This window comes from Marmota monax, unplaced genomic scaffold, assembly GCF_021218885.2.
Source record: "Marmota monax isolate L192 unplaced genomic scaffold, Marmota_monax_Labrador192_F-V1.1 WCK01_AAM20220418_F8-fsc00728, whole genome shotgun sequence".
NCBI classification, from domain to species: Eukaryota; Metazoa; Chordata; class Mammalia; order Rodentia; family Sciuridae; genus Marmota; species Marmota monax.
In genome coordinates, this window is record NW_026692317.1 from 122,782 (window position 1) to 139,145 (window position 16,364).

Here is a 16,364-nt window from a genome sequence, read left to right on the forward strand (position 1 = left end):
TCACAATATACTTATTCATTCTGCTATCCATGGCCATTTGGATAATTTCCAATTCAGGGCTGTTAAAAATACTGTCCTATGAACATCCATATACATGTATACTGTGCATTTCTTTTGATGGATATATTATTGCATTTTTGTTAGGTACAAAGAATTTCTCCTTTGTGTTAAAAAATAATTCTAGGTAGCTTGATATTTTAAGTACCAGCTGGAAAATCTTAAATATTCTGAAGCCTTAGGAGGCCTGACTAAGTTCTGCTTACCCAAAGCATTACATTTATTCAAGTGATTCTCAGACAGCATCTCTTAAGAAATGTGAGTTTCAGAGTAAGACTGTTTACAAAGCATTATTCTTCCGGAAGGCAGCTCAGAAATTGCTGCTGCAGCTATCTCTTCACAGGGGTTGACTTTGTTTGTTTGTAGTTGATTGAGAGTGATAGTTGAAAACTGGCTTTACTTTTATTTTTTTGTGGAATTCCACACCTTACAAAACAATGAATCATTGTATAAACTCCTAAGATTTCCTGCCAAGCCACGGCAAAAATGCTTTAGAGGACTTTCCCACTGATCTCTGCAACATATGCCATATTTGTCACCTTTATTTGTTCATCTAATGTGCCAGGCATCAGAGTTGGATTCCATTATTACTATGAATTTTAATAAATTGAATGTTAGTACCCAGGAGACATATGGATATTTTACATATGTTCTAGGGCAAAGCAAGTCAAACCAGCAAAATGAAATTACTGCTATTTTCTCTTGCTGGAGAAATGTTGCACTGTTTTCATGTATTCGGAAAGGATTGAAATGGCCTTGTTGATACTGTCAACAATGAACAGTTTCTGTTTTCATTGATAAAGAAATGCTTCCCTTTCTCCCTTGGAGAGAGAGTTGCCAAATTAACTGATATAGTACACTAAAAACTTTCCTGAACAATTTGGAGATGAAGCTGAGGAAGCAGTAAAACTCTGCATAGAGATCCTTCTTATTAGAATAGAGGTGATATAGGAATGGTTTCATTATGCTTTACCATGTACCATATGCTATCCCAGGAGAGAGAAACTATAAGGGAGATTCAACAAGCAGTTTTGAGTTGAAAAGGAATATTTTTCTGAATGCTTCAGTAGAATAGCTCATCCTACTCTACACTCTGAAGAGAAAGACAGTGGAGTCTTTTTCAACAGAATGTGTCTTTGGTTCTAAACCAAATTTTTTAACAGACCCAGACTAAATTTTAGCTAACTATCCTTTTGCTATTCTGATATAGTACATTCAAGGATGTCTTGGAGTTCTGGAAAAGTTGTCTAGTCTCTTTTGGAATATTTTCAAAACAAGAGTTTACCCACTATGAGTTCCTGTGGAATCAGAAATGAAGAACACTTTCTATTTGCATAGCCCTTTTAACCTAAAGAGATCAGAATCAGTCTTCGAAATAATTTTCTTGGTGCTCTTGATTCTACTCGGAAGCCTACTGGTTAAGTTTCAGTATTTCTCTGCTCGACTGCTTAAAGTTCCAATTTCACAGTATTTAGAGTATTTCTCCTCTCCAAGTCATCCCCTACCCCCACCCCCTTCTTTTCTACTATTATTTCTGAAAGTGTAGTGATGGCTGTCTCACTCACTTGGATTTGTTCTGCCCTTTCCCTGGGGTACAAAGGACTTGTATGAATCAATTTAAATTGGCTAGAAGAAATAGCCAGCAGCTTGGTTATGTTTAAATCCTCTGCCCTAATCACCAGTATGGAAAACCCATTGAAAAGACCTACACATAATCTTACATCCATTGCATTAAAGATGAAACTGCTGAATTGAAAAGATCTCAGCCAATTAGAATTGAACACATAGCTCAATAGTGTGTCTGGCAGTTAGATTTGAAAAGGCTGCCTTTGACAAAGAAAAGCACTCCTTTATGTCAGGCTGTTTAGGGTCAGAAAATAACCCAAACCAGAAACAAGACTAAAAACTTCTGATTTGCTTCGGTACTGACACCAGTTAAAGTAATTTAGAGAGGCTCCTCTCCCAATATCTAATTATCCAGAATACAATATTTGTATACAGCAGAAGCACTCTAATTCACAATGACAGGGAACTGGAGTTGGAGAATTAGTGAGTAAGTGAGCAAAAACAATAAAAATCAAGGCTCCTGTACCATGATATATACTCTGTTCATTCCTTTTGACAAGTGTAGTATGGTGTGAATTATTTATAGTAAATGTACTATAGTGTATTCTCTAAAAGTAATGAAATCTTACAGTCATGAGTTTCTACAGGTTTTAGCCAGTAAAAAATAACTGAGAAATGAAGGTTAGGAAGGAACAGAAGAAGAGGTAGGTTCATTAAATTATTTTATAAATTTACAACAATAAATTATAAATTCATAGGCTGCTTCTATATTACATTCTTACCTATTAGAATTTATTTCCTGGTTTAGTGAATAGTTAGTAGTTTAGTGAATCTAAACTACTTAGGGGCTGAAGTTTAGTGTGATAAAGTAGATTAGGAGGGAGATAAAGGAAGGGTTAAACAAAAGAATTAGAGGGTATTTCAAAATCCATGAGTTGTTTTTTTTGGGGGGGTGTTTGTTTTTTTGTATATTGGTTACCATTCTACATATGTAGTTATTCTCTTTTAAATATAAATGAATAAAATAACACTAAGCACTATTAGAATGAGATTTTCTATTTCTATTTGGAGATAAGTCACAAATTTCTTGAAATATATTAACTGCAAGAATCTACATACTTAGAATGTAGAAGAGAACTTACATTAAGTAACTATTGCATATGCATATATATATGTGTGTGTGTGTATATATATATATATATATATATAATTTAATTATCAGTGTATCCCTATGAATGGGCATTATCTTACTACTATAAAGAATTTGGGACTTAGGATTGTTAAGTCACACAGCTGTTAGTAGAGAGCTGGCACCAGAGGTCTATCCTATTGCAGAGTTCAGGCTTTTACCACCACAATATAAAATCAGTCAGATCTGCCACATTCCATCGTTAGTACTCAACAAACTTCAATCAGTTATTTAATTTTTTTCACTCCTTATCCTCAAAATGAGGAAATTTACCAACGCTTTATGGCATTCCAACGAAGGTTAAGGATAAGATGTAAATGCTTTGAACTTAACAGATTCTCAATAAAAATGGGGATAGGTGTTATTGTTAAATAAAGGGTGGAGATATAATTAAGTCTGTATAACTCCCAAATCTCACAGTCTTTCCTAATCTACAATATGATTTTGTATACAATAAGAAATACTGATATATTAGGAAGATGGGTATGCTTAATAAACCCACTGATGAAGCTGTGTCTTACAAGTAAACACCACTGGACAATCCTAGCATATAGAAAAGCATATGATGTATTATTATATTGATATTTCTTATTTATAACTCAAGTTATACTACTACATCTAAAACCTCTGGACTGAAACAGAATCAAGAAGATTTTGAAAATCAGTATTCAAAATATTATGAAAGTAATTCAAAATGATTATTCTAATATGAAGAGTTGCATGCAAATCTACAAAACAATATTTTAAAACTCCAGCACAAATTCACAAGCTTCTTTACTGCAGCAGGGTTCTTCCTCACAGCTAAGGAAGAACGTCAGAGTTTGTGATCATGTTTTCAGACTGCCACACCATCTGACTGCTAGATTCTTTTACTTAGATATCTAAGGAATATGCACAACTCAGAACTGAACTGAACATCATTTTTGTCCTCATAAATTTGTTTCTCCTACTGTGTGACCCTTATTCATTATATAATCAATAGCATTGCTCTCCACTTTGCCACCTAATTAAAAAATCTAGAATGATGCTTGACTCCTTTTCCTCCTCAACTTCTCACCCACTACACACATACATTTACATTCAAATAGTTTCCTTTGTTTTTACTTTATGAGTATATTTTAGTCTATCCTATTTATTTATTTGGTTTTGGTACCAGGGATTGAACTCAGAGGCACTTCACCACTGAGCCACATCCCCCTTTGTATTTTATTTAGAGACAGGGTCTCACTGAATTGCTTATCACCTAACTGTTGCTGAGGCTGGCTTTGAACTCATGATCTTTCTGTCTCAGCCTCTTTATTTTTATTACTGTGGTTTTAATTCGAACCCTTATCCTCTTTCTCCTGATAGCCTAATTTTAATAGCCCAATTACCAGACCTTTTGTCGTTTTCTTTTCTTATCTTTTTTTCCAGCATCTTTTGGATCTATTTTTCCAGGTATAGAGTGAGAGATGTATTCAAGATGAACATAAGGTTCTATCATTCCCCAGCTCAAAACCCTTCATTGACATACTATCACTGATAGGAAAAAGTCCCAGCTTGTTATCATATGTCCTATGTACTTCCTGACTCACAACCCTTTTATCCAATCACTTTTGTCTTCTGGGTACTCCAAGTGTCGAAATCATCATATTTGCTACACCACCAGCATTCATTCATGTCCTGTCTCACACACACTGCACAATAATCCTGTAAGGCAGCATCTATGAACATGATATCATGTTAGTCCATCTTCCAATGTCTTTTCTCATGCCTCTATACCCTCCCCTTCCCTACATCTGACTCCACGTGACTCTACTCTTTTAATTTCTGATTTCCCCTTAGCCTTCAAGAACTTTTGTAGGTCCTCTTTCAGAAAGTCTTCCCTGATTCCAGTTTAGCATACCCATTGTTTGTTTACATTTGACTCTATTACCTGCACTCCCTTACCTCTCGGTTCTCCATTCCATCCTGAAGAGCTATCTCTCCTACCAAATCGTAAACTTCCTGGGAACAAGCATTTGGTATATAGCTTTTTATTTTCTAATACCTGAAGTTCAGTGGATGACTCAGTGGATGTTCAATACATGCTTGTTGAAATGAAATTGAGAAAGAGGAGGAAGACATTTATGATATAATATTCTCTTCATGTTCCACTGAATGACACCTGGTGAGCTAATGTTCTCAAGAATACTAATTTCGATCTATTCTGTTGTCTCTGTAGCTATGTCTATAAATAGTGTAGATTTCTTATTAACTGCACAATCCTAATAGTCAAATAAATGAGCAGAAGATTTTAAAGAATGCTCTAAAGCTCCTCTTCCTATGCATCAGAATGGTGAAGACTTCCTTCTGGCCAAAATGCTTTTCTTCTCCCTTTTTGCTTAATCAACTCATTTTCATCTTCTAAGCTTAGTTTAAAAGATAATTCCTCAAGGAACACTTCCTCCAAACTGCTCTACAATTTCACCATTTGCACACTCATAGCATCCTCTTTTTTTCCTAGAGCTTGATTAAATAAAATTTGAGTGAATATATAATTATTTTTTTCTTTTCCACTAGACAGTATTTGTTATAAGAATAAAGAGCTCTTCTATTTCAACATTGCATCTCTCATATCTACTACTATTCACTCATTTAACAAAATTTATTGCCAGTCTAATATATAATAGACACTGAGAGAAAAAAAAATGTTAAGATAGACAAAAATCTCCCTGCTTTTTCCACACTTCTAGCTGGAAGAATCTGGCAAAAAGTAAGAAAATAACTGGAAATTATCAGGTAACAATAAGTGCTATGAATAAAATAAAGGAAATGCAATATTGAGTAAAAAGTTCAAGGATACTGTCTAAAATTGAGTATCCATGAAGAAAGAACTAACTACATAATGGGAAGATATTGGAGCTGGGCCCAAAATGTGCACAAGAAACTTAAAGATGGGAAGGAATGGGAAAAAGAAAGTAGAATGGAAAGGAGAAGGGGAAAAACGGGAAGGATAATGAAACAGCTTAGTTTCTTGTATGTGTGTGTGTGTGTGTGTGTGTGTGTGTATTGGTTGGGAAAAGCATTTATTTATATCAATTATTGTCTTAAGGGGAAGGACTGGTGGCATTCTTGTTTGGGCTTGGTGATTAACTAAGAAAAATAGTGGATCAAAGGGGATGTGAGTTCTCTCTGTAGTATAAACCTAAGACATCTTTCAGATTTAAGTCATGAGGAGATGTAGCAAGTCAGTAATTTCTGTTGCCTCTGATGGAATTGATGGTGTGTGGGACCAGAATTGTCAGGAGAAAGATGAGCCATAGGAAGTTAGACTTTAGAAGTCATCCTCTGATCCCACTTTTCAGTGTTCTGAAGAAATGGGTTTTTAACATTATAGGAAGTAAGATATTAAAATAATGGACAAAATCTCATATGTCATTTCAGTGAAAGTTTTTTGATTTGGAATTAAAGTAAGGCGGGGTTGCTCCTTCAGTTATCTAGAATTTGGAATATATGAGGTCAATAATAATTCCCTGGCTTTTATAATCAAGACCAAATCTCATTTTCTCTACTTATGCTTGGACCCAAAGGGCCTCCAAGTTACAAAATCAAAGAGAATATTTTAGTATTCATATCATTTGCCATTCATCTCCAGATCTAGATATAAAAATAATTCTCATAGCAAAGGATGATAATCAGCATTCATCATTTCTAGGGTAAAATTATGAGGATGGAAGAAAACCATGAGGAGTAATAAAGATCATACTTCTTCTTCTTAAATAATTATGAAGCCTCTGTTGTGTACATAACCATGATGTAGATACTAAATTGTCTTTGTAGCATCTTTTTGGACAAAATTTTAACCTTAAAAACCTAGATTTGGAAGGAACTATTCATCAAATTGCAAGTTAAGAGGTCTGGGAGGAGAAATCACACCTAATGTAAGCAGTAAAGGAACACAAGAAGACAAATTAAAGAGAAAGCATGGAATTTGGGGATTACACAGAGGGGAGCAAGAAATGAAAGGGACTTCATGCTGGCAGGGAAATCACATTTGCCAAAACCCCCAGGTGCTCCAGTGAATAATACTCTGAAAGCACAAATCATTATAATAACTGCATTAGGCTAATAACATAGCAACCTCCTATTTGGGTAAAATACTTGGATGTAGATAGTAAATTCTTAGATATAGGGAAACATTTTATTTAATTAGTGGAAGTTTGATTATCTCTGGATGTGTTCCATTAGTGTACCTTGGTTATTTGAGTGTATCCATTATCAGGAGTTTGGCTTAAGGAGTCCATTTATTGAGCTCCACCGAGATGTTTTTCTGCTTAACTCCTTGTGGCCGAGTGTTGTGGGGCTGGGTCTTAATGGTTTTCAGGTTTCTTTGCATGCACGTTAGTGGCTTGTTAGAGCAGTTCTAGCAGGGGAGCATTTCCATATAAGGGTGCCTTAGCCCTCAGTTAGCAGGAGGTGGGAAATCAGACAGAGATGCCTTCCAGAGCTGAGGGGGCCTCTTGGCATTTCCCTGGCAGCCACATGCTTATCATCAGCCAGAACCCAGGCACTCATTAGGCTCTTGATGAAAAGCATCCCAAAGAAAATGCCAGCAAATTGTGCCACTGCGCTGGCAGGAAATTAAAACTGCTCAGAGCAAGTGGAGCCAAGAGAGCTGTTGAAATGAAAGGTAACATCAAGGGTGTGATCACTGACTCACATAGTCCTTCAGGATTCAGGATGCAGCTTTCTGCTTCACTGGGGAAAGCACGAGGCCTTCGTCTGTCAGCTGGAGTCGGTTCCACAACAGGGCTGAGACAGGCAGGGAGGTGGATTCTGTGAATTAAGCTTTGTTGTGCTTGGATAAACACTAGGGGTTTGGGTTGTTTTCTTTCCCCTAAAGGAACATCTCCCAGAAAACAAGAAAAGTTTTTGTTTTTCCAACTGCGAACACTTAAAGACCAAATTAAGTTAAAGAAAGATTCTAAAAGCACTACATGGTGGTAGTCAGACAGAATGGAGCAGGGCAGAAGGAAGCTCAGAACCCATGAATCTAGCAAGGGACAAGTGGAGGGGCACTGTAATTCCCGAAGGGTATTTTGTGAGTGTTGTTACTTTAATGCTGAGGTTAAAATAGTTAACAGAATAAGAACAACTGGTAGCACTAACATGCAAGCAAAGGCCCATAACTTTCCCCTGAACTGAGTGTGGTAGGCAGAGTAGTGAACCCCCAAAGATTTACAGGTTCCTTGGAGCCTATAATATGCAAAGGGGAAATAAGGTTGCTAAAATGCTGACTTTACTAGAGGAGATTATCCTGGATTTTCCCAATAGGCCTACTAAAATAACAGAGGTTCTTAAATATGAAAAAGGAAGACAGACATAGAAGTCAGAGTAATATGAAGAGGACTCAGTTAATCACTGCTGGTTTTGAATCCATAGGAAAAGGACTGCAAGCCAGGGAAATGGGAGTCTCTAGAAGTTGGAAAAGTCAAGGAAATTGATTCTCCTCTTGGACTTCTAGAAAGTAGTACAGCCCTGCTGATACCTGGAGCCCAGGAGAATCATGTTGAACTTCTGACCTTCAGAACAACAGATAATAAACTTTTATTACTGAGGTTACTAAGTTTGTGGTAATTAACAGAAACATCAATAGAAAATGAATACTTTGATATGTAGAAAAATGTATCTGGTGTTCTAATGTGATTCATTTATAATACTTGGGGTGGGGGAAAGTAAGGCAAGAATAGAGAAGATCTCAAAGGCACATTTACATGTTAGAACTATAAGGCAGATTGCATTATTCTACTTCATCTTGAAAATAGTCTTTAAAGGCTGCATCATCATTTCTAATCTATAGATTAGGATTTTTTTTTAAAAAGTAAGACAAACTAGATATGGGGTTGCATGTCTATAATCCCCACAACTTTTGAGTCTGATGCAGGATTGCAAGTTTAAGGCCAGCCTCAGCAATTTATCGAGGCCTTAAGCAACTTAGCAAGACCCTGTCTTAAAATAAAGAAGTCTGGGGATATAGCTCAGTAGTACAGCTCCCCTGGGTTCAATCCTTATTCCCCCAAAACTAACATAAATAATGTGTAAGACAAAAAATATTCTTAAGGGGCAGGGTTTGTGGCTCAGCAGGAGAGCACTTGCCTCACAAATTTGAGGCACTGGGTTTGATCCTCAGCACCATATAAAAATAAAAAAACAAAATAAAGGTATTGTGTCCAAGACTATATATATATATTTCAATTAAAACCCTTCAGTGGTTCCCCATCTTATCTATACCAAAATTCAAGCTATGACCCTAACCTATAAATCTCTACATCAGTAAGGACCTTGTTAGAAAAGCAACACTCACACCCTACTACAGACATTTTCAAAATGAATCTCTGAAGATAGGACTCAGGAATCTGTGTTTTAACTTGTATTCTAAGGATTTTTTTTTTTTTTTTGGTGAGAACTGGGTGGTTGGGGGTTGGTACTGAACCCAGGGCTTCACACCAGGTGGGCAAGCACTCTACTACTGAGCTACATGCCTAACCCTCCAAGTGATTCTTACACACCCTAAAAGTTTGAAAAGCGCCACTCCATATAGAGGCATACCACTGTCATCCTTGCCTGTCATACTGCAACCACACTGGACTTCTTCATTTCTTGAACATGGCAAGTTTGCTCATTTTTCAGGCTTTTGTATTATCTGTTATCTCTACCTATTTAGGCTTCACTTAGAAACTTGTCTGTTAGCTCATGCTTTTCAGGTTCTTGAGTTTTTCCTGATCATGAACATACAAGAATTTAAATAAACAGTGCTCATGCAACTGGTCCCCATTATTTCAGCATTACCTATGTTTATGATTTAAGAAAAAGAATCAGTCATGAATAGAAAGCTAAAGATGATAACAAAATGGACATGAATTATTAACTATGTAGATAGCTTATATGTAAGTTTTGCTGTAAGTTTTTTTCATTTGTGATCACAATACTTTTTTATTTCTTAAAAATTGTGATATTGGGATATTACCTTTGGGAAAACTTTTAGTGCCAGTAAACGTGGTAATTTTTCTATCTCATGATGTTACATATACAATTCATTCAAAATCTTTGAAGGGAGTCCTTGATAAGCAAGTACTACTGTCAGCATATACTTTACACATTAGCTAGTCATTGGCTGACCAAAGTACTGTGCTTTTCCAATTTCTAAAGTCTGCCATTTTTACAATGGATTCTATTGTATTTTATAAGTCTTTTGATAAGGTCTTTAAGGTTGATGGTTTTTCTCTTTTATAATTTAGCTTCAGTAGATTGTTTTTATAGCAAAAACATAAAGGACTATCAAAGTTTTATTTTATTGAAAATCAATAGTTTACTCAGATGAGCATTTAACATTTTTTATCTTTCACAATAATAAGTTCCTACTGCAATTAATAAACTGCAGACTGTCAGTGGTGTTTCTTAATCTCTTAACATTCCAGGATGGGCAGTTCCCTTCAGTAGATGACTTTCTCTCAACCCCTAGAACCTCAGAATTCTCTGCATCCAGCCAGCAGATAGGAGAAGTAAAGAAGGATGGACTGCAACCTAAATTTCAGATTTGGAAGTGATGTCACTTTTGCTTATACTGCCTTGGTGAGGATATGTCACAAGGCCACAGTTATATGAAGGTCAGATGGAAATTTTGTCCCTGGGTAGGCATCCATTCCCAGGGACAAAATAACCCTGCAAAAGAGGACTACAAAATCTATGGGCAGTCAGCTGTTTGCACTACAGAAACGCACGTTATTTATTTTAGCACTGTGCTTTACTGGAACTGCCAATCAAATGTAATGCACAATCACAGCAAATATAGTTACCACATGTGTTTTGAACCCTTTTAACCATGCCTTTATTATATACTCTCTTAGCACTTATTATTTCCTCATTTAGAAATTCTCATTATTCCTATAATTATTTGTTCAACTACATTGTAAGCTTCTTATGGTTATGACCATGGTTACCTCATAATATTGTATCATTTACCTACCACAGTGCCTCACATACAGTCATCCTAATAAATTATTTTTAATAAATGAATAAAGATACTAAATTTGTGTTGCAGTACATTGTCCCTTAAGATATGTGCTCTTTTTAAGCTACCTCCAATCATTTTTTGGACCAGTGGTTTAATGAATAAATCAAGCTGAAATTAAGATTCTTTGTTCTTTTTTCTTTTCATTAAGGCCATGATGCCATTGTCACACTCCTGAAGCATTATAAGAGACCCCAGGATGAACTGCCCTGCAATAAATATTCTCAGCCTGGAGGAGGTACCATCATTTTTATTCACGTTTCATTGCTGTACAAACCGTGCCTAAAGGCAAACCTGTGTTTCTATTATTATCATTCTGGGGATAGTGGGAGAGCATAGACTTTGTCAGATTAACCTTATTTTCAGAAAAAAAAATTGTCTATGTGAGAATGAATTTAAAGAAGCTTCCATTTGAAACTTTGAATAAGGCAAAGGGGAGAAGGGTGGGGAGGTGGTATGGGGCTAGGAAAGATAGAGGAATGAGATGGACATTATTACCCTACATACATGTATGTTTGTGCTAATGGTGTGACTCTACTTTGTATACAACCAGAGAAATGAAAAATTGTTCTCAATTTATGTACAATGAATTGAAGTGCATTCTGCGGTCATGTATAATTAATTAGAGCAAATTTTAAAAAGAAAAAAAAAGGAAGAAGAAGCAGCAGTTTCCATTTAGGCTTTTTTCTAACTCTCATTAATCCACAGTTTCTCCAAGTTTACCTGGACTGGATGTATATGAGGCTTGGACAAGAGTAGTAAGGCCTGGGTAAGCTGAGAAGGATCATTTTCCATTTCAGCTACCTATTATGGCAGGGCAGAGAATACTCATAGCCAGACACAAATTAAATCTGCTGGAGTCTGCTACAAATTGGATTTCTTTTTAATCTTTTTATGTGCTTTCTAAATAAACACTTGTAATACAGTTTCAGTATCCAGAGAATAGATTTGGGCCTTAGGCTATAGTTTTTCTTGGTTTCATCACCTGTTTCTTTTTATAATGTTGAACTTTTATGTAGAAAAAAATGATTGCTACTTTCAACTCTATTATATAATTTGATTTCTAGATGGCTCCTATGTGTCTGTTCCATCCCTATTGGGGAAGATTAAAAGCATGACAAAAGGTACTTGTAAATAGGAAAACTCTTATATTTTATTACTCAGGATAATTATTGCCTAAATATGATAACATTCTAGTTTGTTTAACATATTATGAATAATGACTATTTTATAAGCATAAGAAATATTATCAACAGATCATCCTTCTCATAATTAACCTTATCTTTTATGCCTTTTCAGTTCATTAAGATATAACAGAGAACATTTTATGAGTTTTAAAGTGCATCAATTCTCATAATACTTTGTGAATATTTGTATTTTTTAATAAAATATAAATAACAAATACTAATATTTATTTTAGAAGAATTGGGAATGGATGTACCTTAGGGAAAAATTAGCAAAAGCATAATTCTTTTCCAAAAATAAGTAATAATTTGGGAACTTTTTTTGAATGTTTGCTATAAACCAAAATTAATTCCACTGGACCAGAAGGGTATAAAATATTATTACATTATAAATTTATATTTAACTATTTGGAATATGCGGTCTTTTAAAAATATTTTTTAGTTTTGGATATTTCTTTAGATACTTGAAGTGCTTGTTTTCTGTCATTTAATTTGCATCCTTTTGAGTTTTAGTTTATTGATATTTAACTTAACCTATTGATAGCGGGTTGAAAGGATTGACGAGATAAGAACTTTATCACAATGTTATATAAACTGTACCCCAGGGATGCCATATCCTGTGTGTGTGTGTGTGTGTGTGTGTAGTACATATTCACATGTGTGCTTTTAAATCTTAAAAAGTATAATGACAATTTCTGTTTGCAGAGAAAGCTGATGTTCTCCTCCTAAGGGCTGGATTGCCTTCACATTTCCATCTTCAACTCTCAGAAATTGAGTTCCATGAGATTATTGGCTCAGGTAACCTAAGAAACTATAGTTCTACTTTAATTAAAATGAGCTCAAGATAATATGTACTTATTTATTTATTTTAAACAATTTTAGGATCTTTTGGGAAAGTATATAAAGGACGATGCAGAAATAAAATAGTGGCTATAAAACAGTAAGCAAATGAAAAAAATTACCATCTAGGTAGAGTAGTGAGCTTTGACAACTATATACACAGCAAACCTCTTGTTGGATTCATTAATTGATGAGAATTTCCTCTTGCTGCCATTTCTAGTTATCGGGCCAACACTTACTGCTCCAAATCAGATGTGGATATGTTTTGCAGAGAGGTGTCTATTCTCTGCCAGCTCAATCATCCCTGTGTAATTCACTTTGTGGGTGCTTGCTTGAATGATCCCAGCCAATTTGCCATCGTCACTCAGTACATATCAGGAGGTTCTCTGTTTTCCCTCCTTCATGAGCAAAAGAGGTATGAGTCTCTTGTTCTGCCTTATACTTGAAAATGGCATTCAACATGGCATTGAAATTTTCCTGAGGCATTTCTGAGGCTTTCTGATTGCATGAACCTTCACCTTTGGAAACCTCTGAATACTAGTGAGTGTGCATTAAATATGGCTAATAATTTATGACTAATTATTGTATTTCAAGGAATAGAAATATTTCTGTGACTTATTAATAGGAATTCAGTTGAAGGTAACAAATTCAAGGAATTTAAATTGGCAACTGAAACATTATTACGCTATTTGACATACCAATAAAGCAGATATATGTAAACTCAGAAGAAAATAATTACCAAGATCACCATATAAGGAAGTTTTAAAAAGAAATGATCTTGCACAAGCCTAATTTGAATTTATTTCCTAGATCTATACATACAGTAATTAGAATGTGGTTTTGTACAGTTATTAAAAATAGATCTTAACATTATTACAAATAATTTAAATATATTGCAAATAAATTAGAAAATCAAGTACAATATTTTAAATGAAACGTATTGTATACCCGAGTTGACCTATAATTAAGCATTTTCTGAGGTAGAAAGATTTGTTAAACTTTTTCATATAACCTTCAATTAATTAAAAATAGACTAAAATTACACAGAACAAAACAAAACATATATACCTTGATTTCTTTTAAAAGATATGGCATTGGTTTTGACTTTTTTTCCTTCCACTGAATCTGTTTTTAAATTTTAGGATTCTTGATTTGCAGTCTAAATTAATTATTGCAGTAGATGTTGCCAAAGGTATGGAATACCTTCACAACCTGACACAGCCAATTATACACCGTGACTTGAACAGGTATTTTTTTTTTCCTAATAATGAACTTAGAATTGTCTGACTGACTAGTAGCCTAAGATAGATTCAATAAAGATACATTTTAGATTTACTGCAGATGAGTATTTTCTCCCTACTCTGTGAACAAGGAATTGGGCTATCATAAGCCTAGGCAATAGAAAGTTTTGTCTTTTACCAAAATAGAAGGCTATATAAAAGTGCTTCTCAGGCATCTTCCAAATCTAGAAAGAATTTCCAGAAAGAGTGCTGCTTGTGAGATGTGCCAACAAACTATAATCATGTGCCTCATGACAGTGTATTCATGAGAGTGGAGCCAAGGTCCCATAAAATTATAATGGAGCTGAAAAATTATTATAACTCAGTGACATTGCAGCCATGGTAAAGTGGTGCACCATGTTACTCAGGTTTGTGGCAGTACTGATGTGAAAAACCTATAATATTGCAAGTATAAAAAAGCATAGCACAAGTATAGCACAATTATCATTTTGATAATGATAATTTAGCAACTACATTCCTGGTTTAAATATTGGTATTATACTTTTTATTATAATTTTAAACTACCACTTTGACTTATTAAAAAAATTACTGTAAAACAATATGGCATGTTATGCTGGAGCAGACCTCATATATCTCATGTTTACTGCATCTCATGCATCAAGAGACCATATTTAGTGATTGACTTATATCATCTAGGTTCATATAAGTACACTCTGTGATGTTTGCCCAATGACAAAATCACCCCTAAAAATCCATTTCTCAGAACATATCCTCATTCTTAAGCAAACACATGATTGTACTTTCCAGGTAAGGAAGATCAGATCAAGAATTAAGCTCATTGACTCCTAAAGACTGTCTCATACAAAGTCACTTGTTAGAGGAGGACCCTATTTGAAGTAATACTTTGTGCTACTATTTTGGTATTTTGGAATTAGTGAATTCAGCCAAACTAGAGCAGGTTGTTTACCTAGTTTTCATGTGAAGAGGCTTTCATGAGAAATAGAGACTTGAAACAAAGGTAGAATCAAAGTGCCCCCATGGTGGAAACTCAGGGGATTTCAAAAAGTTTTCTTGGGCTGGGGATGTGGCTCAAGCTGTAGCGCGCTCACCTGGCATGTGTGCGGCTCAGGTTCGATCCCCAGCACCACATACAAAACAAAGATGCTGTGTCTGCCGAAAAATTAAAAAATAAATATTAAATATTCTCTCTCTCTCTCTCTCTCTCTCTCTCTCTCTCTAAAAAAAAGTTTTCTTAAATAATGAATCCTTTCTCCAAGCAAAGTCTTACACAAAAGGCCAATATACAAAGTGTGGCACCTCCCCTTTTAAGTAGGAAGTGCCCTGGGTCATGTCTGTAGAATCCCAAAGGTACTGTAGAGAAGAGCTGGAAAACCACTGATGCAGTTTATGAAATAAGGCATATTATTCCACAAAATAACTTTGCTTTAATGATTATCAGTAAGGTTCATATGAGTCCTTTATATAGTCTTTTATACAAACCTCACAGTTCTGAAGCTACTAAATATTAATGAATCACTCTACTCAAAAACTATTTGGACATCTATTATGTTTAAAGCCTTTATACCGGGCACAGTAGAACTTACAAAGGGAAACTGCACCAGAATCTACTTTTAAGGATCCTTCACATTCTAAGAGGAAACAAATATTCACCTAAATATATTTTAAGTACCAAATAACAAGTTCCATAAAATAGAGAGTGAAATTTTCTATAAAATTTCAGAACAAAGAATGTTACTTACTTCTGAGGAGTTCAGTGTCAGCTCCATGGAATAAGTGACATGTGACCTTGGTCGTAAGGGATGAATAGAATTTGAAAAAGGATCCTAGGTTCACAGGAGACATTTATAAAATAGATTGAGATTAGAAAAGTAAAGGCATACATAGGAACTATGAATAACTTCATCTTAGTACAAAACATGTGTTTTTATTATGTATATAATGTATGAAGAGACAATTAGGAAAGAAATATGGAAAAGTAAAACAAGAGCACAGAAATCAGTGTGGGCTGGACTAGGGTTTAGACATTGTTCTTTTAGCAAAAGTAGGCACTAAGGATATTTGAGCTGGAAATCACAAATCTGAGGCTACATTATAGAAATAGTAATTAACCTATGGCAAAATATAACCTTGAAGGTAAAGTCTAGAACATGCTAAGGAAGTTACTGCAGTATTCTGTGATAAGCAATGAAAAGCAGAATTTCTCTAGTGGCAAGTATAAATGAAAGTAGAAAATT

General features: G+C 35.0%; 1 protein-coding gene across 5 annotated transcripts in view; it reads left to right on the forward strand.

Annotated features, from left to right (window-relative positions):
• The window catches only part of LOC124090539 (serine/threonine-protein kinase TNNI3K), a 127,885-nt gene extending 112,556 nt beyond the window's left edge, over positions 1-15,329 (forward strand). For 2 of the 5 annotated variants that reach the window (XM_046441166.2, XM_046441169.2), the window contains 6 exons: positions 10,996-11,082; positions 11,912-11,968; positions 12,734-12,826; positions 12,911-12,968; positions 13,089-13,283; positions 14,011-15,329. In XM_046441166.2, the coding sequence (XP_046297122.1) occupies positions 10,996-11,082; positions 11,912-11,968; positions 12,734-12,826; positions 12,911-12,968; positions 13,089-13,283; positions 14,011-14,155 (635 nt within the window). In that variant the 3' untranslated portion in view covers positions 14,156-15,329. Of the gene's footprint in view, positions 1-10,995; positions 11,083-11,911; positions 11,969-12,733; positions 12,827-12,910; positions 12,969-13,088 lie in introns of all 5 variants that reach the window. The other 3 variants (XR_009226505.1, XM_046441168.2, XM_046441170.2) reach the window with 3 other exon arrangements.
• Positions 15,330-16,364: the final 1,035 nt, after the last annotated feature.